At 42.2% G+C, this 23,013-nt stretch overlaps 1 protein-coding gene across 2 annotated transcripts in view; it reads left to right on the top strand.

The window, feature by feature from the left end:
- Positions 1-14,588, top strand: part of enpp2 (ectonucleotide pyrophosphatase/phosphodiesterase 2) — a 40,065-nt gene extending 25,477 nt beyond the window's left edge. Inside the window, exons 16-25 of one of the 2 annotated variants that reach the window (XM_036128913.1) lie at positions 1,437-1,512; positions 1,763-1,850; positions 2,707-2,876; positions 4,725-4,770; positions 5,895-6,034; positions 6,254-6,389; positions 8,544-8,621; positions 8,730-8,862; positions 12,118-12,271; positions 13,373-14,588. In XM_036128913.1, coding sequence (XP_035984806.1) covers positions 1,437-1,512; positions 1,763-1,850; positions 2,707-2,876; positions 4,725-4,770; positions 5,895-6,034; positions 6,254-6,389; positions 8,544-8,621; positions 8,730-8,862; positions 12,118-12,271; positions 13,373-13,543 — 1,192 coding nt within the window. In that variant the 3' untranslated portion in view covers positions 13,544-14,588. Of the gene's footprint in view, positions 1-1,436; positions 1,513-1,762; positions 1,851-2,706; positions 2,877-4,634; positions 4,771-5,894; positions 6,035-6,253; positions 6,390-8,543; positions 8,622-8,729; positions 8,863-12,117; positions 12,272-13,372 lie in introns of both variants that reach the window. The other variant, XM_036128909.1, reaches the window with a different exon arrangement.
- The last annotated feature ends 8,425 nt before the right edge of the window (positions 14,589-23,013 follow it).

The raw sequence follows: 23,013 nt of genomic DNA, 5'->3' as shown, positions 1-23,013 counted from the left end.
TCATTGTAGATCCAAAACTTAAAAGGTTCTGCGTGTTTGCTTCACATTAAAGAGTTTTGCTAAGTGTTATTGGCTTGATCAAAAAGAGAAAAGAAATCACTGTAAAAGCTGTTGTCTGTTCCCAGCAATAAGAGCAGGATTTGGGTCACTCTTCCTGGGTGGAAGGGTGCTTGCTGTGTTCAGCCAAATGTAAGACATGGATTGAAAGCAGATTTGAGAGCAAGTTCTGCTTCTGAGTAAAAGTCACTGGAAAGATCTGGTCCTATTTGCTGTGGAACTAAATAGAAAGTTCAGAGTTATTAAAATACAAATAAATAGAAGATTTCAACTCACCGATAATAATGATAATTATCTTCACGGGCTGCAGAATATCATCACTTCCGGGCCGTAGTTTGGACAACCCTGACCAACTGGGTCTGTTGGCTGGTTTGTTTCTGTGAGGCAAAGAAGAATCACAAAATGTTCATCAGTTTTTCATTACACAACCTGCTACTTAAAGAAAACTACACTGTTATTGCTGCCTTCCACACATGAATACATGGAGTGATGGAAAGCTCCGTGATCTGCTGACTGAGTCAAACATGTAAAGGGATGCAGCTGTTGGGATGGCACATGTGATTTGGCTCCTGATAGTGGCCTGTGAAAGGGTACCACAGTGATTTAGTATACCTTACACAGCCAGCCCAGCAGCTAATTTTGTGTCTGTGTCAGAACCAGCTTCCACTGCCCCGGCACGCTGTTTTTGGTTGTTGACATTCTGTCTGTTGGTCTCCTTCACTGAGACCTGAGCAGCTAGATGAAAGGCATCTTTATGGTTTCTGTGCAGCTCCCCTCAACAGACCGGCTAACCGTTGGCACCAGGGCTGTGGCTAGAGTTAGACCATTGATCCCACACACACACACACACACACACACACACACACACACACACACACACACACACACACACACACACACACACACACACAACCACGGTTTTTGGTGGCTTCAGTCACACCAATGCTTAAGCTGACATGTATTAGGATGTTTAACTGGAAGCAATTAATACATTTAGAATATATTTCTTTAGATGAAGACAGCAGCTTAACTTGTATTATACGACATTTTCTACCAGTGTCTATACAAGGTAAACAATCTGTAAAAAGGCGAAAGTATCTGGCTGAATATTAAGAATAATTAGCCAAGAGCTTGTATATCTGCTAGTGGAGTTCTTACTTAGAGACCTGACTTGTACAGATCTGCACACACGACAGTTAAATGTGTTAAAAACATTATGCATGTTCCTGAATTCCTAATGTGTTTGAATCAAGTAACGATTGAAGGGCTGTGTGTTATACTTGCATTACACTTCACTAGAACTTCAGGCAGAACCTGTCAGGAATTTGAAGCCACAGTAAAGACAACTTGATGCCGATCTTGTCCACCTTTGACTACAGGAAAGTCCCTGAGGGGAGGAGACACTGTGGCTTCTCAGGAGACCATGGATATGACAACAAGATCAACAGTATGCAGGTGTTTTACGTCTTACATCCACTACATTGTGCTAGAACAATGCTAAAAAGCTAATAAACCATGTTAGCATATTTGTTACAAATGATTCTAAATAAGTTTATGTTTGTACCTAAGATCTCTGAGCTCACACTGCTGTAGGAAACATTTTGTTTAAAAATATTATAAAACCTATTGGTGCTCAAAGTATTAGAAAAGCAGGAAAGTTTTTATTCATTTATTGTCAGTGACTGGTCTCAACTTTCTATTTCAGACTATTTTCTTGGGCTATGGACCTACATTTAAATTCAAGACCAAAGTTCCAGCCTTTGAAAACATTGAGCTATACAACATCATGTGTGGTAAGGCCTGCTTTTGGATCGGTCTCCATTCCAGTGCGAATGCATGTGTTTGTTCTGAAATAATCCTGCAACTGGAAGGGTTGATTCAGACAAATGGTCTCGTACATCACAGTCACATGAAAACGTCCTCATTAATGGTTCAGCTTGGATGGAATTATCATGTGTGCAGCACCGTTAGGAGCATGAACGTCTAAAGGAGACAACGGAGGGAACAGGGCATGACGAGCTGAGTGATAACAGGCAGTTCCCAGACCATCTGACAGTCAACAGTCGGTTAAACCAGGGAGCGGACTGTACCATACACAGCGGATGCAACATATTACACAACCTGGCATGTTCCAGGCAACAGAATTTTTTCTATTCAATTCAATTTTATTTATATAGCACCAATTCATGAAACATGTCATCTCAAGTCACTTTCCAAAGTAAAATTCAATCAGATTATGCACATTGGATCAGATTATACAGATTGGTATAACGTTTCCTATATAAGGAAACCCAGTGGATTACATCAAGTCTTGGCAAGCAGCATTCACTCCTCCTGAAAGACCATAGAGACACAGTGGACAGTCGTCTGCATTGTCCATGGCTTTGCAGCAATCCCTCATACTGACCAAGCATGAAGCGACAGTGGAGAGAAAAACTCCCCTTTAACAGAGAGGAAAACCTCCAGCAGAACCGGGCTCAGTGTGAACGGTCATCTCCCTCGACCCACTGGGGTTAGAGAAGACAGAGCAGAGACAGAATAAGATGGTTTAAATTGAACCACCATGTATATCTGGTTTACCACCTTCGTGTTTAACGGCCTCTGTCAGTGTTAATGAGCGGTTTTCCCTCTGATTTATCCCAATCTCAGATCTCCTGGGTCTAAAACCTGCTCCCAACAATGGAACCCATGGCAGTCTGAACCACCTGCTGAGAAACCCACCCTTCAGGCCCACCATGCCAGAGGAGGTGTCCAGGCCAACAGCCTCCAATCTCGTTCCTATGGCAACAGAGGACTTGGGCTGCAGCTGCGATGAAAAGGTCAGTCCCAGTAGAGTGCTATCAGTTTTTAGCTTTGCTGATTTCTCCAGGCACAGTGGAGGACAGGTTCAGCAGACTAAAAGGCAACAACCATTGTTCAACAAACAGCGTGATCAAATCATGAGTACAGCACCAACAGTGACGGATTTTTAATCTGAATGCCGTTTGCTTTGGGTTCCTGCTTTTCTACAAAGCAAATACAGAAGAAAGGTCTGCACACCCTGTTAACACGCCTGCTGGTTGTGAAATATGAGAACATGGTAAATCATTTCCAAACTCTTTCCACCTTTCATTTGACCGGCACTCTGTAAACTTCAACTGCGAAACAAACCTGTCTGTTTTGGAAGAAGAAAAAAAAAAAAAAAGCTGAAAAAACCTATTCCAATAACAGTGCACAGCCTTAAATTAATACTTTTTCATCTCATCTTGACTGGGTTTTGGCATTTAGTCTTCTTGACTTAACATCTGCCATCAGCTGCAGTGAATCTAACCTGCCTCAAATGAATGTTGGCCATCCACAATAGACTTTCTGAGCATTTTCTCAGCTTCTTCATTTAGTTAGTTAAAGCCATAGTTTATTATGCCGTCAGATCATCTTATTGTACAAATGTATCAGTCAGAGGGAGGGTAGGGGGAAATTCCTGTAGAAAGAAAGTGATTGGACAAAAATATGAGAATAATGGGATGTTCTAATTAAACTTGTTTGGGACTGGACCCATGCAGCTACGGTCTTCAGTTAGCACGATTTCACCTGCTGATGTTATTTAGAATCAGGCTAATGCTAGCCTGTGTTGTGTTCTCTGTTGTGACAGGACTCATGAGAATTCGGCTCGCAACATATTTCAGTTCTTTCCCAGTCGATCATGTTTTGAAAGAACAAACAGAAAATTGTTTTCTCTGCCTCATAAATGTAGCACGGTAAGCGTATTGAAATTCAGCGACTAGGTCGACTGTCCTGGGATGATATACGAGCCCAGAACCAAACCCAAACAGACCAAAGCTGCAGAAATTCTCTTTCATTTAGGGGGCGAAAAACACCAATATTTTTGGGGAACACTGAGATTTATTTTCTTGATAAAATAATGTGCTGGCCTATAGCACAGATCTGCTGTGAGCTTTGAAACAGAGCCACACAGCTCGCTGAGAGAAGGCCGTCTGTCACTGACCGCATTCCTACAGCAAGGAACTGCAGTTTTATCAGAAATTCTAGTCCAGAACATTAAAAAAAGTCCTAATTGGGATCCTAAGTGATATCTGTGATCAGGGCATCCCAACACATATACGGGACATTTAAACCAGCAATAATCCCCAGTGACTGTACAAAGGTTACATTAAAACACATTTCAATTTTAATGTTCTAAATAGTATTTACTTTTTAAACAATTTACTACTTACTGATTTGTAAAACCAATCACCTGCTTGGGCCTGCATCCTCCACAAGCCTTTATATCTGACATGTTTACAATATTCAGTAATGAGTTGCTTTGTGTCTTCATGTAAATCTGAAATAAGCTTGCTGCCTGTTTGCCTTCTGCAGCAGAGCTGCAGTCAGTTCACCTTCAGTTCAGACTGTTTAGCTGCAAACAAACAAACACACACTCTGCCATTTCATATCCACTTTTGCATATGAAATCTATTTTCCATTCCAGTGGTTTGGACTGTGGTGAACGAGACTCAGTTCTGCACTGTTTCACTGTGTTTCTGATTCCCATGTAGATCTCTGGCAAGAGACTGTTTCAATCTCCGATCTTTTTGCAGTTGCGTGTAAAAAGTAGGGGCCAGAGGGGTTTGAAAGTGACCCTTGTACGAGGCTATAACCTGGAGTCACTCTGGCTCTGTCTCTTACAGAACAAAGTGGAGGACCTAAACCGACGATTGAGGCAAGCTATTGATGGTCAGTTTGTCATGATGTTGCTGAAAATGCTAAAAATAATAAAAACAAATCTTCAGGCTGAGATTTAAAGAAACAGTTTGTTAAAAATATTAACTCGCTCCTTGAAACCTGTAACACTGAAACAACAGGCTTTGATGCATTTTATTAGGATTTTATGTCACAGACCAACTCAAAGTAGAACATACTGTACCAGCAAAGTGGAAGGAAAATTATGGATGATTTGACATTTATTTTTTTTGCTTTCCAAATAAAGGTCTGAAAAGTGGGGCCTGACGCTGTTTAGTTGATACTTTGTGGAACCCCTTTGGCTGCAGGTCTCTCTGGGTTTGTCTCTACCAGCTTTGAACATCTTCAGCCTGAAGTTTTGACCATTCTTCTTAACAAGCTGCTCAAGTTCAGTCTGTTTGGATTCAGAGCATCTTTGCAGAGGTGTTCAAGTCTTTCCTGGGATTTTCAATGGAATTTAGGTCTGGACTTTGACTAGGCCATTCCAACACATGAATCTGCTTTGATCTAACCCATTCCATTGCGGCTCTGGCTGTATGTTTAGGCTCACTGCCCTGCATGATGGTGAGCCTCCATGCCATCCTCAGGTCTTCTGCAGCCTAAACCCAGGATTGTCCTGGATCTACTCCAAGCAGCTTCCCTGTTCCTGCTAAAGAACAGGCAGTATTATCCTGTGGGGAACAGGCCTCCCCACAGGATAATACCGCCACCACCATGGTTCACCATGGGTGTGATCAGGGTGCTGTATCCCTACCACACAGGTGGGTTTTGTTTTTGTCTGATATGGCTTATGGCCAACTGTCGTCCACAGAGACCAGATTTGTAGCGTGTGAAAAAACTCTATTTAATTTTCCGTCCACTTTGCAGTAATGTGTTGTTTTTTGCTGGTTTGTGAAATCAAATCTCCCTAAGACACATGGAGTTTTGTTTACGTATATACCTGCATTTCGCTTTTGACGCATAAAGTGCAAAGTCTGCTCACAGAGCCAGATGTTCGTCTCAGTTGGACTGCTGTCTGCAGGATTTCAGCCTCCTCGCTGCAGTCTGACTCATCCAAACGGGCCTTGTTACATGGCAGCCTCTCTGGGTCGTGTCCCTCTGTGTGCTCTGTCCCTCAGACAACAGGAACCTGCCATACGGTCGACCGGCTGTCCTCTTCCGGGCCAAATACACCATCCTCCACCAGAGTGACTACATCAGCAGCTACAGTGAAACTCTCTTCATGCCCCTCTGGACGTCCTTCACGGTCAGCCGACAGGTACTGCCCAGTCTGAGCCTGGACTGAGCTAAGACGCCTTCTGGATGTTCACTCTACTTAGACATAGGTCCAAGCAAATTAAAGGGCTATTTTTTGTTTTGTTTTTTTGCTTCTTCCACCCCCTAGTGGTAAAAGGAAAATATGAGGTTTATTCTTAAATCTAAGCCTTACATTAAAAGCAGATGTCTGAGCTGTGTCCTCTTTCATTTGGTCTTCCAGGTAGAGTTGTCCCCTCTGCCTGAATCTCTGTCTAACTGTGTCAGGCCAGATGCCAGAGTCCCACCAGCCTTCAGCCAGTCCTGTTCCAACTACCGGGCAGAGAAACACGTCACGTATGCCTTCCTGTACCCGCCGCGTAAGTGGACCCCTGCGCCCATTTTCTCCACTCAACCTCTGGAGGCGCATCTACACAATGCCTCGCTAAAGTACTCACACGCCCTTGAGACAGTTTCACATTTAGTCATGTCGCATTCAGGCGTTTCAGTTTCTCTTTTGAAGTGATAGAGGGGTATAAAGTGATGAATAACTGGGATGTTAGGAACATTTTACTCAATTTATATGCAGCCCCCCTTTCTCTGATAAATACAAATAGCAGAGAAATAAAAAGGAAAGAATTAACAAATAAATGAATAGGAAATTGATGTTTGGCTTTTGTAAGTCATCAAAAAACTAAAAAGGGTCCCTTAGGTTTTTGGTGTTTATTTGCAGCTGAGTAAAGGACAAAGATCACCTCATTAAATACAAGCTGCTCTTTTTAAATGATGATTTAATTCATTAAATCTTAATAGTCCAAACCAGCCTGGCTGGCGTAATTACTAAAAAAGTAATCACGCCCTAAACTCAAAAACTGGTTATTGATTCCTTGGCATGCGCAGCTGCTACAGAATCACGTGTTCATGATAACTGATAATGAGTCTTTAACACACTGTAAAAGAATTTGGGCCCATTCTGGATTATTTTAATTCAGCTACATTTGAAAGTTTTCCAGCACAGCATCTCAATCAGAATAAAGTCCAGACTTTGACTAGGCCACTCTGAAAACATTAATGTTGTAGTTGTCATTTTTGCGCCATTAAGAGGACTTGCTGGTATCCTTTGGGCTAATGTCCTGCTGCAGAACCCAAGTGAGTTTGCTCCAGGTCACCGGTTGGGCTTACTCCTTCAGATTCTTCTGCTCAAGAGCAGAGTTCATGGTTCCCTGGAATGCAACAGGATCATCCAGTTTCTGATGCAGCAAAAATGCCCCAAACCATCACAGCACCCCCACCACCATGTGTGTTGACATTATGTTTATGTTCTCATATGCTGTGTTTGCCATGATTTGATGTTCTTTAGGAGAACCCAGACAAAGAACAAGGATGGAAGGCACATGATGAAATAAATTGAATGAAAACCTTGAACATGGGGAACATGCATAGCAGGAACAATGAAGCAACTGGGTGTTAAACAAAACGCCTACTTTACCACGTTTCCATGTGTTCTCTGGTTCTCGTGGTTCTCCCTGTGGTTCTCTGGAACCCCAAAGCCGTAGAAATGGCTTTGTGACCATTTCCAGACTGATGGACATCACTGACTTCTCATCTGTTCTTGAATGTCTGCAGATTGGGGCATGATGGGTTACTTTCTGAGATGAGTTAGCCTTCTTCTGTCATGATTTGGTGAGGCACGCACCAACATGTAGATGAAGATGAAAGTATTTAATGGTAGATAATAAACCCACAGGCAGGGGAACAGCATGGGCAACAGACAGGACAAACTGGTTAAGAACTGGGAGGAGGGGGAGTGAGACAGCAAGACAACCAGGTGGATCAGAGGATGATAATAAGACAGGCGAGGGAGACGGAGAACAATAGAGAGAGCTGTAAGGGAGGAAGCACAGGAATCTAACAGTAGCCAGATACAGTGTACACCCAACAAACATTAAATGGTAAATGCCTTGTACTTGGATAGCGCTTTAGCAAGTCCAACGACCCCAAAACACTTTACACTACAGTTATTTACACCCTGACGGTGGTGAGCTTTGTTAGTAGCCATAGCTGCTCTGGGACAGACTGACAGAAGCGAGGCTGCCATACATCAGGGCCACCGGGCCCTCTGACCCACCTAACTGCTGCGCCACCGTCACCCCTCTATTAAAGGATAAATAACTAAAGACATGATCCAAAAATGACAAAATCAAGACATACCCACCCAAGGATCATGACAACTTCATGTTGTCTGACAATTTCTAAGTGATGTACTGATTCTAAAAGGTTTGTGTGTTTCAGACTATTTAGTAGCTCGTTTAACAAGGGGTCTAGTTATTTTTTTCTTTAGGACCAGACTGGTATTGATAGCCTCTCCAATCATAAATCAAACTGGAAAACAGCATTTTGTGTATCCTCAGGATCCAGCTTTAAAGCAGAACCAGGGTGGAATTATTAGCAGTATTCTGTCCATTAATCCGTCTACATGGCTGGAAGGATCACCTTGTACTGGATCCGTTGGAATGATTTGTGTGTTTTCACAGAGCTGTCTTCAAACCTGGAGAAAAAATATGAAGCTGTCCTCATCACCAACACCGTGCCTATGTATCCTGCATTTAAGAGTGAGTTATCCCCTGATGAAGTCCTGTTTTTTGTCTTGTTGGGCTCAGACGCTTTACTCCTTGTTTCTCATTGTTTCCACCCTTCTCTCTGCCAACGCTCCCGCTCAGGAATATGGACCTACTTTCAGAGAGCACTGGTGAAGAAATATGCCACTGAGAGGAACGGGGTGAACGTTCTCGTTGGACCCATATTTGACTACAACTATGACGGAGTCAGAGACTCGGCTGAGACAATCAGAGAGTAGGAACATTCATTGTCTTCTTTGTGAAATGTCAGAATGCCGTTGCATTCGCTACTGTACAAAAGTCTTCAGTCGTCTCCTATTTCCCTAAATGTTCCTTCTTAGGAGCCTGACCTTCTTGTCTTCTTTTCTTAGCTTGGACCTTAGTTCTTGGTTCTCTAATTTTGTCTTCAATACCTGCCGATTATCTGGCGTGAACCTGCGCTGTTTTAAGTTGAATACATGCAGCGTGGATTAATGCTATATTAATCTAGGTTGACATAAATCAGTCTCATACTCTAACAACTCTACAGTTAAAATCAATAAGAATTAATCTAAAGTGTGAATTCTCTCCATCCCACTTAAAACATATCTAAAATTAAAAGGATTTGCAAAGGCTAAACAATCCTACTTCTGCTGCTACAAATAATAAGGGACATTTAGAAATGATAAATGACCATGCAGAACTGTATTCTATCAATGGACGGAGCTCTAGCAGTTGACCTTACCCTTGGGGTTTATTGAAACCGCTTTGTACCAATCCTGATCTAGCTCCAGTGGAAAGTCAGGAAGTCCAGTTCAGTATTCAGAGCCAGTGGCGCCTGGTATTAGGATGCAACAACAGTCAGAGATTACAACACATAAAACTCCACTTCACTTGCCTGCTACTGGATTTTTAAGTCTGGCCATTCAGATCCAAGTTCCACAATGTGCTTTTTCCCTCCAGAATAAGCCTTAAAAAAGTTTTAAAAAGACCCAATTGTATTTTGTTGCCGCCATTCTTTCCTGTCTTGTAGTCTGAATCCTCCACTTGCATCATGGGTGAGTGACATTCGCCTCTGCATCTGAGCAGCAGAGGTAGATAAATCTGGCTTCAGAAAGAAAAAGCCCTGCCTGGTTGTCATATATCCTGTTCACTTAACCAGGCAATTTGACTTTTTACTCTCTGAACCTGGATTCCCCACCTCTGCTGAGCTGCCGGAGCTGTGGCTTTGATTGACACGTATCATGAGTTAATCTGATCGGATGAAGAAGTGCTGATTGGTTACAGGCAAAGAAAGCATCACCCCGTGTCTTTAGGTGACCAATTAGAGACCGGCACAGATTCAGATGGAAGCCAAAAGGCAACACAGATACACATGCACACTCATCTGTCTGGTGTCCCTCAGCAATGAAACACTACAGTTACGATAAGATGAAGACAATAAGCCGCAGTGGAAGGAGTGAGCGTAGGGCTTATCAGATGGTTTTACAAAAATGAAGAAAGTGTGTATTTACAGACTGAGAAGGGTTTTTTTTGGGGGGAGGGGTCGCAAGATGAAGACTTCCTCCAGGGCTTGAGGTTCTCTGAGCTGCGACACATCAAGAAACGCAGGCATGCACCCAGCTGTACACTATCTCTACAGCTGTTGAGCATGCTGGGGTTCCTGACTACAGATGGACCCAGGAGACCGATTGGGACCACGCGAGTCCAGCCTGATCTGAGACATGCCTGCTGTGTGTTTGTCAGCCAGATTTATGACATTCCTACGAGATGGAGCTGAACAGGCCAGCAGTGAAGCAGGGAGAACTTTTCGTGATGTAACGGAAGCGATCAGCTCTGGGATCAGAGGCTCCTTGGTGGCTCCTATGTGGCCAAAAACAATAACAGTGTGTAGATCCGTACGTCTGATTAACACGTCTGATTATACACATGAAATACCTAGTCTGTGCTTACACGGCTGCTGCAGGAATGTCTCCAACTCACATCATATTGAATTCTGCTTCCTGTGAGAAGACCTGATAGCGGACCCTACAGCCAGGAGAGTCACATGTGCAGGGCTCATTTAGAACTTTACGCATGTTGTTAGTCACATACCTACTGACTGTGAACACAGCGGTACTCAGCAGGGGTTTGGTAGAGTGCTCAGAAACTCTAGTTTATTCAGTAAAAACATGAAAGGCCTCAGCTGACCTATACAGAAGAACTCAGGCGTCAAAGATGAGATGATGTCTTCGCTGCTTGCCTTGTTGCCACTGATTCTGTGCGTCTTATAGGTTCCACACCCAACCACGCTGGTTTGGTGTGAATTAATCTGGTCGGGTCCCCTCATCGCAGAGATGGTTAAAAGCTTTTGCACATCACCAGCAGTTATTTCAGAGACTGAGAGAATGAAAATGCTTCTTGCCAACAGAAACTTTTTCCTCCTGCGATGGAGCGTCTAGTAATGCGTGCCCAGTTGACTGATCAGATTTCATCAGGAAAAACTGTTCTTCCTACCGACAGAGCTTCATTGTTGGCCTGTTTCGTTTTGGGCATTTGATAAAGCTGGCTGACTTCCACATAGCTTCCTCCCACACAGCCGTTCCCGATCCGTCTGTCTGCCCCCTCACAACTGGCCGTGTCTTTGGGAACCCCAGCAGGGCCAACAGCTGGATGGACGCGGCCAGTGCCTCGCTCAGAGACGGATGGAGGCTCTGAGCCCAGTTCTGACAGGACTGTCTGTAAAGCAGCTGATGGGCCATCACTAACTAACCCGCAGTGAGATGATGAACTACAACAATCTCTCTCTTCTGGTGCTGATGGTCACATGGGAATGGAATGATAGGTCTGGTACTTCATGGTGACAAGATGTGGGAATAACTGTCAGTCTCAAGTAAAGGAAACGTTTCGGCTACGTTCCTTCCCTCAGGTCCTGTATCAGGTCTTTGGTGTTTTTGTTTCTTTCTTAGGATTTTTAGATATGGTATTGAGGTTCCTAGGACTTACCTGTTCCTGGACTTGTCTGCGTTTCCCACTTTTAACCAGACTCTGCACAATATGTTGCCACGGTCAGGCAGAAGGAAGAGAATGAGATGAGTTCTGCTGAAAGGCAAAGAAACTGTGAAAGACCTTCAGAAAGCCTAAGAACTGTTAAACCAGAGCTTTCTGAAAGAATATTAATAATGTGGCTCCTTGGCAGAAAAGTGTACAGGAACCATTAGTAGGTTAGAGGCATTTCACAACACTCGAATGGTGCTTATTCTTAAATTAAAATAAAACGTTGGTGGATTTTTGTAACTTCAACTTCAGTATAAGGTCTGGCCACATCTCTCATCTGCTGGTTTATAAATTGTAGATTAGTTATTAAAGAACATTTTTATTTGGGCATAACTTTTTTCAATTGTTCCTCATAACAAACTGTTCATGTCAGATTAGAGTTGATTCTTTATTAATGATGTTTATTAGAATGACTTAGTGAATAAGAACCAGTAGACTCTTTCCAGACTAAAAGGAGAGATGAAATCTTTTACAGGTATGTGAGTGGCACCACCCCCGTCCCATCTCATTACTTTGTGGTCCTGACCAGCTGCTTAGACTTCACACAGACTGCAGACTCGTGCAGCGGTCCACTCAGCAGTGCTGCGTTCATCCTGCCACACCGACCCAACAATGATGAGACCTGCAATGTAAGGAGCATTACATCACGGGTCTCTGTTGGAAATGAGAACTCGTCCCCTGTATTAATAAAGGTTTAGCAATAATTAAAAACAGGACTTTTTTAAGTTAACTTCTGCTGTGCCTTGCAAAAGCATTCTTACCTTCTGATTTTTAAAAGTCTGGTAACCAGAAATGAAAAGTGCATTGTAGAGAAACTCAGTGTGGCGTTCATTTTTATTCAGACCCTCCAGATCCAAAACTTTACAGAGACTTCTTTCTCTGCAGTTCCAGTTGTCTTAAAGTTTTTCTCTGCTGGCTGAGCACATCTATAGACTGACCTTTTTGCCCATGCTTCTTTGCAAAATACCTCAAGCTCAGTCAGATTGGATGGAAAACATCAATGACCTTAAATTTTCTCTCCAGAAATCAATAAGTAGAGTTAGGTCCATTAGGTCTGCTGGAGAAAAGCATCCCCACAGCACGCTGCTGCTACCACCAGCAGGGCTTCAGAGTTTAGTTTTAGTCTCACATTATTTCACACGTTTGCTGTTTCCCCTACATGGGTTGTGGGGAACTACAAACATGACTTTTGGTGGGTTTTTGTCAATGTTGGCTTTCTTTTTGCCACCTTTCCGTTAAGGTTAGATTTGAAAACTGCCCATATAAAATGTGTCATGTGGACAGAGCCCACATGAGCTGCGGACAGCTCCGCTCATGTTTGCAGCTTTGTGCCGGATCCTATCCATTTTCAGACGATAGACTGAACAGTGGTCTGTGAAATTATAAAGGCCATTTCTAAACTGTACTGGTTGCCCTGGATTTTATCTAGAGGTATCACACTAAAGGGGACTGAATAAAAATGTACACCATACTCCTCAGATTTTGATATTAAAGAAAAGAAATGGTGCGGTGAACCGTTTTGCAAAATGCTGCAACGAACACGAGGCCTTTGCTCATCCAGCAATGCTTGTTTTAAAAGATTAGATACAAATTGCGGCATATCTTTCTACTTTTCATACTTTTTTTTTACTTAAATAAGACACAAGCTGTATTTTAGTCCACCTAGTTGGTGTGGGAGCAGCAGACATGAGAGCCCTTGCTGACTTGGTGTGTCTGACCTACTCCCACAGAGCTCTGAGGATGAGTCTCACTGGGTGGAGGACCTGATGAAGATGCACACAGCTCGGGTCAGAGACGTAGAGATCCTCACAGGCCTGGACCTGTACCGAAGAACCAGCCGCAGCTACACGGAAATCCTCTCCTTGAAAACATATATGCACACCTATGAGAGTGAGATCTGACCTCAGCGGACTCTGTTTCTCCACCTGTGGTGAATGGATGTGGCGTCATGGAGACATTCGGTCCCCTGTGTCAGACTGGGCAGCACCAGCGGCTCTCATCACGTGCATTCATCTCCATCTGTTTCATACTGCTTTAACACCACTGACCTTCCTGCTGGGATACATGCTAAGAAAATGTTTTCATCCCTCATCTGACCTTCCTTTTCAGTTCATGTACTGGTAGTCTTGCCAGTCAGTGCCCTTAAAGATTTCCTAGAGTTGCTGACAGCTTTGCAGAAATACAATTTTTAATCCTCTTGGCACCTTATGACAAATGGCCTACCCTACTCCAAAAGGACAGCTTTTTCTTTTCTTTTTCTTTCATAAGCTACAAAGATCACTAAATATATCACAATTTAACAAACATAAGAGTCATATTTTTATACAAAAAATGCTTCCTAAACGGCTGTTAGGTAATGCCATAACATTCAAAATGTAGTTTAAGGCCGTTGCCTCAAAACGTTGTGGCCCTTGCATCACATGAACTGGAGATGGTGTCCAGAGATTTCTCTCTGCAGCACCACCAGGTTTGGATTCATTGCTTCAGATCATTAAACAAATGTTAATATGATTTAAAGCCAAAACAAGGATGTGGGTGTGTGAGCGCACACACGCATAAGGGCAAAAATTTTCCCTAGATCTGTTCCTGCTGCAGAGATCTACCAGTTTATCAGGCTATCACATTCCCACAGGTCAACATGTACTCCCTCTGGCTGGAGATTATCCATTAACATCATCTGTATGCCACGCTCTATAAGGAAGCCCTTGTGTTTTAATGTGTAATGATGTATCTGTGTTTGAGTGTTACAGAGGCTGTAATAGCTATAACATGTCGCTCTGTGGATGTCTGACTTGTATGTGTGTATGTTGTGACTTTGTTTTGTGCACAGTTCCATTTATATTGATTATAATGAATGTGTTTTATCAGAAAAACACCACCTGTGAAGGCAGTCTATTTATGTGTTATGCACATGTTTCCTCAGAAATAAACAAGTGTTTTCAGGAACATGTCTGCTTTCTACAGCATTGCGTAACACAGAGCTTGAGACGGAACAACGCAGCTTAACTAGCACTCCACCTCACGTGGGATCGATTTAGCCGACACCGCCAAAATACCATGACTCTTGAAAAGCATTCAAAATCCAGGAAGTCCTCTAGGCTGTGGGGCAGGGGAAAATGCTACGTAGCCAAGTCATATGACCTGGTTCCTCTGTCAGCTGCAAACAGGATGAGAGTTACTTAACACTGGGTGGTGCCAAATTCTGACCTTTTGACTAAATGCACATGAAAAAAATGCTAACCTTTCTTACTTGCCTTATCTATGCCCTGCATCATCCCCTCCACAAGTTAAAATATGCCTCAGTCTAATTTTGATTCTGGTCGTTCCGGTCAAACGTCCCTTATCAGTTTTTTGTCCTCCAGCATTCATATGTTAGGCTGAAGTTTGCGTCTCCACGTCTAAGTTGCCAGAGGCATGACTTTGAATGACACATATTATTAATTTATCTGATTGGATGAAGTACGACCCAAAAAGTGTTTATTGGTCACGGTAGGGTTGTTCCCAAGGAGAATCTTAACGTAACCTATTAGAGAACAGCATGAGGTCACAGGGAGGCCAAAATGTTACAAAGATACATAGATACTCATTTGTCTGGCATCCCTTGGCTTTAAAATTAGGAGACATAGATAATAAAAACAAAAAAATGGAAAAGGAATGTTGAAATATCAGAAGTCAGACACATTTTATGAGAGCAGATGTGATAATTAGTTTGTATTTAGTTATTCATGTTAAAGGAACTACAACTGATTTCATTTTTGTCTGGTTAAGAAAAATGCTTTTTCATTTAATGAATCATGAGTTAAAAGACATAATTTAAGGCTAACAAATGACTAATTGATTGCGCATTTAAGTGAGCCCAGGCTTTTTTAGAGGGAATAAACAGCCAACTGGGAAAACCTTTGGATGACTTTTCTCTGCCAATCGCACAGCGAAGGTACAAAGCCGTTGCTAAGCAACAGCTTCCCCAGCCCATGCACAACAGGGTATGTTAAAAAAAAACAGGCAAACAAACAGCTAATCCCCAGAGCAAGTGAAACCTCCCAGCATCTGAGAAGGTTAGTGGCATTTATTCAATGTGTTCGATTCAATGAAATTTTGTTTATATAGCACCAGTTTACAGCACATGTCATCTCAAGGCACTTTACAAAGTCAAATTTAATCAAATCATACAGATTGGTCAAAAGATCTTCTATCTAGGAAACCCAGTTGATTGCATCAAGTCTCTCCAAGCAGGATTCATTCCTCCTGAGAGAGCGTAGAGCCACAGTGGACAGTCGTCTGCATTGTTGATGGCTTTGCAGCAATCCCTCATACTGAGCATGCATGAAGCAACAGTGGAGAGGAAAACTCCCCTTTAACAGGAAGGAAAACCTCCAGCAGAACCAGAACCAGGCTCAGTGTGAACGTTCATCTGCCTTGACCAATAGGGTGTGTCACCCTCACTGAGTTATTCCTTGCTACTAAATTTTATTTTCTGCTCTGCAGAGATCCTGATACAGTCATTTCCTGTTCCAACTACACCAGTTTATTGAGAATAAAACTTTTAAAACATTTACTCATTGTGTTGGTCTAATTATTGTGTCTCCAGATTCTGAGGGTTAATTACACATTCATTTGTTCACCATTGAGTCAGCATATGGTTTCTTCACACTGCAATCTTCTGTAACCTATTGTCCGCACACTTCTCTCTTGTTGCATCCGCTCTCGCAACCTCCAGCATTTTCTCCACCTTTGAGGTTAATGATGCCTCCGGGTCACTCTCCTCCACACTGAGCTTTTGTTTGAATAGTCTGTGCCATAAATGCACTAAACCTTTTAAGGTCTCCCAGGTCAACCTTTGAATGAAACCCTCCTGTTACTGTGCACCAACCTCAGATCTGCAGAAAAGAGATGGTGTAAATCAAAAGATGCTGAAGATCTATTCAAATTCCAGGAATAACCGTCACCCATCTCTGCCACTGATGCAAAAAGGCTTTCTATTAAAGAGTTGTAACACTGACATCCAGAAACTGTTTTCCACCTTCAATCTACTTAACCTTCCGCTTTTGCCACCTACCAATCTGATGAGAGACTCCTTTGCCACAATTTTACTGACAAAATTGAAGATCTAAGCATACAGTTTTCCAAACAGTCCACACCAGAACTGTCCCTAATCATGAGCGTTACTAACTCAGCATGTAGAAGTCCAACTGCGTCACTTACTTAATTTACCCCTCTTACTGAGAACAGTGACCAAATCTCTCACATGTAGCCATCCTACAATATGCCTGGTGGACCATGATTCTACTAATCGACTTCAGTTCATAGTTCCCACTGTAACAGCAACAGACCACACATGTGAGTAATGCTTTACTGACACCTGCGACCACACTCAAAGATGCTCTGGTAACGCTGCAACTCAAACAACCCCCCCCCCCCCCACCTTTAACTCAAGTGGAGAACTATTGGCTGGTCTATCTCTACTCCTGATTCTATTTAAAACAATTTGAAAGGGTGGTCTTCCAGCAGGTCACAGAATGCCTCTCACAAAACAACCTTCTTAACCAAAACCAAAATCTGAATTCAAAAGTGGCTCAGTTGGCTGTGACGAGTTAAAAGACACCAAAGTGACAACCCAGCTGAGCTTATTGGTTATATTTTGGAGGGCGGGGGCTAACTCCAGCGTTCACTGGGCGAGAGGCGGGGTACACTGTGGACAAGTTGCCGTTCTCTCACAGGGCAACACAGAGACACGCAGGACAAACAACCATGCATGCACACTCTCCCACTTAAGGCATTTTAGAGACACAAAGAACAGTCATATTAACAGCAGTGAAGCACATATTCAAAGAGAAGTATGGCCAGAAGAAATTTTGACATTAGGGATGTCTTACCCACAGTCCAGAGTTAAATCTCCAAGATAATCTGTATGGCCCCTGTAACAAGGGGTGTGTCCTCCCTATCTGACAGTTTTGAAAGGCCGTTTTAAGGCAGAATGGGAAAGTATTACCAAGTCCAGACGTAGTATGCTGAATGACTCCCACCAAACAGGATTGAGTGCTGGATTTAAGCAGAAAAGTGCTTCGGCATAAGGTTGTAGCTACATCTGTATACAACCACATTTGCATTAGACAACGTAGCCCCCTTGAAAAAGAAGTTGATTATTCACAAAACGCTGGCTCCCTGGTTTAATTTAGAGCTGTGTTTTTTGAAGCACAATGTTAGGAAATTGGAGAGAAAATGGCGCTCTACACATCAAGAGGAATCCTACCTAATCTGAAAAAAACTGTACTGTTGTATAAAAAGACACTTCGTAGAGTTAGAGCAGCATATTTTTCATCATTAATAGAGGAAAATAAAAATGATCATAGGTTTCTCTTTAGTACAGTTGCCAAACTCACTCAGAGTCACAGCTCTGTTGATCCATTCATTCCCACAGCTCTCAGCAGTAATGACTTATGGGATTCTTCATAAATAAAACAAATTTTATTAAAAACAAAATCATTGGTATCCTCCCAAACATGATTACCTCATCCTCAGTAAGTGAGGCAGTGTTAGAGGTATCATTACAACCTGATCAGTGTTTGAACTGTTTAGATGCAGTAGAGCTTTCTGAGTTAGCTAAAATTTTAGCTTCATCTAAACCTTCAATTTGTAAGTTAGGCCCAATCCCAAACAAGTTATTTAAATAAATTCTCTTTCATTAATGCCCCCATCTTAGTAATTAGATATGCACCACAGACTTTTAAAGTAGCTGTTATTAAACCTTTACTTAAGGAACCCTCTCTTGATCAAGATGACTTAACAAATTACATACCTATATCTTATCTTCTTTTCCTATCTAAAATTGTTAGAAAGTAGTTGCTAATCAAGTATGTGAACATTTACAAAGTAATGACCAAGTTGAAGAGTTTCAATCAGGCTTCAGAGCTCATCATAGCACCGAAACAGCTCTTGTGAAGGTCACTAATGATATTCTCATGGCCTCAAATAATGGACTTGTGTCCAAAACCCTTGATGTTATTTTTGGACATGTCATTTAAATCCCATATAAAACAGGTTTTCAGGGTTTCCTTTTTTCACCTGCGGTGCTTCAGGGGTGATGCTGAAAAACTAGTCCATGCATTTGTTACTTCAAGGCTGGACTATTGTAATTCTTTACTATCAGGAAGTTCACAAAATGCAGTTCAAAGCCTTCAGCTGATCCAAAATGCTGCAGCAAGAGTTCTAATGAAAATCAACAAGAGGGATCATATTTCTCCAATTTTAGCTTCTCTTCATTGGCTTCCTGTTAAATCATGAATAGAATTTAAAATTCTTCTTCTAACGTATAAAGCCCTTCATAATCAAGCTCCATCATATATCAGAGCTCTGATTACCCCGTATGTTCCTAACAGAGCACTTCGCTCTCAGACTGCAGATCTGCTGGTGGTTCCTAGAGTCTCTAAAAGTAGAATGGGAGGCAGATCCTTTAGCTATCAGGCTCCTCTCCTGTGGAACCAACTCCCAGTTTTGGTCCGTGAGGCAGACACCCTGTCTACTTTTAAGACTAATCTTAAAACTTTCCTTTATGACAAAGCTTATAGTTAGCTCCGCCTCTCTGCCTGCTCGGACGATTTTTTTTCTCTGCTCCCTGCTTGCTTGCATTTTCCTGCCTTTTACTTTTTATCTTCTTTTTATCTCTTTGCCAAAACCACGGAAAGTTGGATTTAGTTATTTTTATTTATTTTCTTTTTATTTATTTTTGATTTTGATTTTGCAAAGATGCCTACCTTCACCACAGTGGACCTTGACACGCTTCTACAGAAGATCGCTGTTATAGAACAGAAGATATGCCGACTCGAACTGAATTATGATGTAAACAGCGCATATGGAAATGTAACAACCCTGCCTGCGACTCCAAACGGCAACCACCAGCCCAGCAACTCACTGAACAAACAGATCCCTGAGGAAAATGAGAATCCCTGGGCCACTCTGGGTGCAAGACCAAAGGATAAACGAACCCCACGCCTAGACAAAGAAATCTGGCCGAGACTACAGAGAGATGTCCCAGGGCAAGTGAAACAACAGCGGGCTGTTCCCACAACAAATTATGGGAGTAAACCTGCTGGAAATGCTGGAATTCCTTTACGAAACAGATTCGCTCCGCTCCAAAATGTGACCCAGGAGAATCATGGCAACATTCAGAGGTACGTCAACGACTTTCGCTCTAATACATCAGAGAAAAGACATGCCACGGGGCCAGGGACCCTGATTTTATGCAGTGGGTCTGTATGTGGGATTAAACATTTCTGTAACAAACACACAGAGGTGTTGATTTATAACGATTCGAACTATGGCCTGGTGTCTGATTTATTAGACATCCTTCCAAGGATCTTGAAAGAACGCCTGACCTTGGAAAAACTCATAATACAAGCTGAAGCCCTGGGCGACATCACCCGGATAAGAAAATCAGAAGTATTGAAAGAGGATTACATTCGTCTGTTGAACTTAGTTCGTGGCAAAAATGTCAAGGTGCTTCTCAGCGGCCCTCTTCCGCCCGTTAATTGTGGAGACAAGATTTTTTCCAGAATTCTGATGCTAAACAAATGGCTGGAAAAAACATGCAAACAAACAACTGTAACCTTCATAGACAACTTTAACATATTTTCGGAAAGAAGACATCTGTTCAACAGAGATTGTTTCTCTCTAAATAGGTCAGGTGCAAAACGGCTGATTTCAAACATCTTCTATTCTGTGAACCATGCTCCATCAGCTTTGTTCCAAAACAAAGTACATCCAGTGCCAAAACAAATGATAAGCCCAGTGCAGCCCAAACAAGCCAAGATAAAGACGGCCAGAAAGATGACACAGAAAGAGGCGTCGTCAGAGCTACAGAAGGATTCATCCCAGATCTCAGCAGGACAAAGAGAGGACCAAGAACCGCCATCGTCACGAACACCGGTCCAGACTACACCCGCCTCGCCTTCCTCTCCACAAAGCCCAGAAGTTCCTTTTCTGGATTTTTCTCATAACATGAACAAAGTCCTTAAGATTGGTCTACAGTTGACATCCTCTCCACATATTAATTCTGAAAACCGCAGTTCTGTGACTAAATCAGCATCTTCCAAAGGACGCAGAGGTCCAGATCCTCCTCCTCCTCTACATATCACAGAACATGCCTGTCCAGAAGACCTTCGGATAACTTCCTTGTGATATACAGTGGGCCCTGGCAGTACGTTTATCAGTCAAGACCGCTTCCAGCATAAGCCTGGGCCTCCTGACGGAGAACATGGAGTATCTGTTATGATACGTGGCAGAAATAAGAAAAGCAAAAGGAAAACAGACAGGAATAATCAGTCGTACTTAAAAGTCATAAACTGTCAGATGCAACCTGCCACAAAGACACCATCAACCACCAAATCATATAAACTGGGTTTATTAAACATTAGATCTCTGTCAGGAAAATCCCTTTTAATGAATGACTTCATTATTGACAATAATCTTGATGTTATGTTTTTAACAGAAACATGGCTGCATGAATTTAGTGAAGCAGCTATACTGATGGAGTCGACACTTCCAAACTACAATTTTCTTTGTGAGAGCAGACAGCAAAGGAAAGGTGGAGGAGTAGCAACATTGTTTAATGATTCACTAAAGTGTAAAAAGGTGTTTTTGGGAAAATTCGACTCTTTTGAACATTTGGCTCTCCAGGTAAAGGGCCCGGTACGAACTATGCTTCTGAATGTTTACAGGCCTCCTAAGTCCACATCAAATTTTTTTAATGATTTTAGTGACCTGCTGTCTGTGATATGTGTTGATTATGACTGTTTAATTATTGTGGGAGACTTCAACTTTCACGTTGACAACCCTGAAGACAGAAGAACTGTGTGACACACTTAGAAACTTTGGTTTAACTCAACATGTTAAACAGCCAACACACAAACAGGGACATATTTTAGACTTAATCATCACTAAAGGTCTAAACATTTCACAGGTCAATGTAACTGATGTTGCCCTATCTGATCACTTTTCTGTTACCTTTGAAAGCATCATTACCAGTGACTCATTTAGCCAAAGGGACATCGTAAGAAAACGCACCTTTAAGGACAATGCCACAGAAAATCTTATTCAAGCTTACTCTGCTACTTCAACCTTGGGCTGCAACTCAGTAGATGAGCTAGTAGATAACTTTCAGTCTAAAGTCTCAGACATCATAGACTGCAATGCTCCAGTTAAAGTGAAGGTTTTTTTCCAGGAAGAAATAATCTCCTTGGAGAAATGCTCCATCAGTTAGAAGTGAAAAAAGGGAATGCCGGAAAACTGAACGCAGGTGGAGAAAGAACAGACTCCAGGTTCACTATGACATCTATAAAGAGAGACTTTACAGATATAACTTACAATTGAAAAATGCAAGAGAATCTTTCTTCTCTGAGATCATCAAGAAAAACATTAATAATGCTCGTGTCTTATTTTCCACAGTCGACAGGCTAACAAATCCTCCTGTGTCCGTGGCTTCTGAACTCCACTCCACCAGGGCCTGCAATGAATTTGCTAACTTCTTTACTGAGAAAATCCTAAAAATTACAGGATCAGTTTGTTCATCCACACCAGCTCTAGAACCAATGCCATATTCAGCAGGGACTTATCCTGACAAAACGTCGCCAATTCAGCCAAATAAACTCTAAAAGCTTAGAGCAGATCATTCAGCAGCTAAGTTCCTCTTCATGCTGTCTTGATGTTCTACCCACAGCTTTCTTTAAAAAAGTTTTACCTGTCATAGCGTCTGATTTGACTCAGATAATAAACATGTCCCTTCAGTCAGGTGTTTTCCCCCAGTCCCTAAAAACAGCAATTATCAAACCACTGCTGAAAAAGAACAATTTAGACAAACTTCTACTCCAGAACTACAGGCCCATCTCAAACCTCCCCTTTATCAGTAAGATTATTGAAAAAGCTGTATTTCAACAATTAAACACCTTCTTAACAACGACCAGCCGCTTTGACGTTTTCCAGTCAGGTTTCCTCACCACAGTACAGAGACAGCCCTTATCAAGATGTTTAATGACATCCATATAAATACAGACTGTGGAAGAACCACCATGCTGGTACTATTGGACCTCAGTGCAGCATTTGATACTGTCGATCACTCCATCCTGTTAGAACGCCTGGAGAACTGGGTCGGCCTTTCTGGTACAGCTCTCAACTGGTTTAAATCCTACTTAAAGGACAGGGACTTTTTTGTATCAGTAGGTAACTTTACATCAGAAATGACAAAAATCACATGTGGGGTTCCCCAAGGGTCCATTCTGGGTCCCCTCCTCTTCAATATCTACATGCTCCCTCTAGCCCAGATAATAAAAAATAACAACATCAGCTACCATAACTATGCAGACGACACACAGCTCTACAT

The sequence above is a fragment of the Fundulus heteroclitus genome, chromosome 3, assembly GCF_011125445.2.
Source record: "Fundulus heteroclitus isolate FHET01 chromosome 3, MU-UCD_Fhet_4.1, whole genome shotgun sequence".
In the NCBI taxonomy this organism is placed as follows: domain Eukaryota; kingdom Metazoa; phylum Chordata; class Actinopteri; order Cyprinodontiformes; family Fundulidae; genus Fundulus; species Fundulus heteroclitus.
This window is presented reverse-complemented; position numbering and strand designations above follow the sequence as displayed.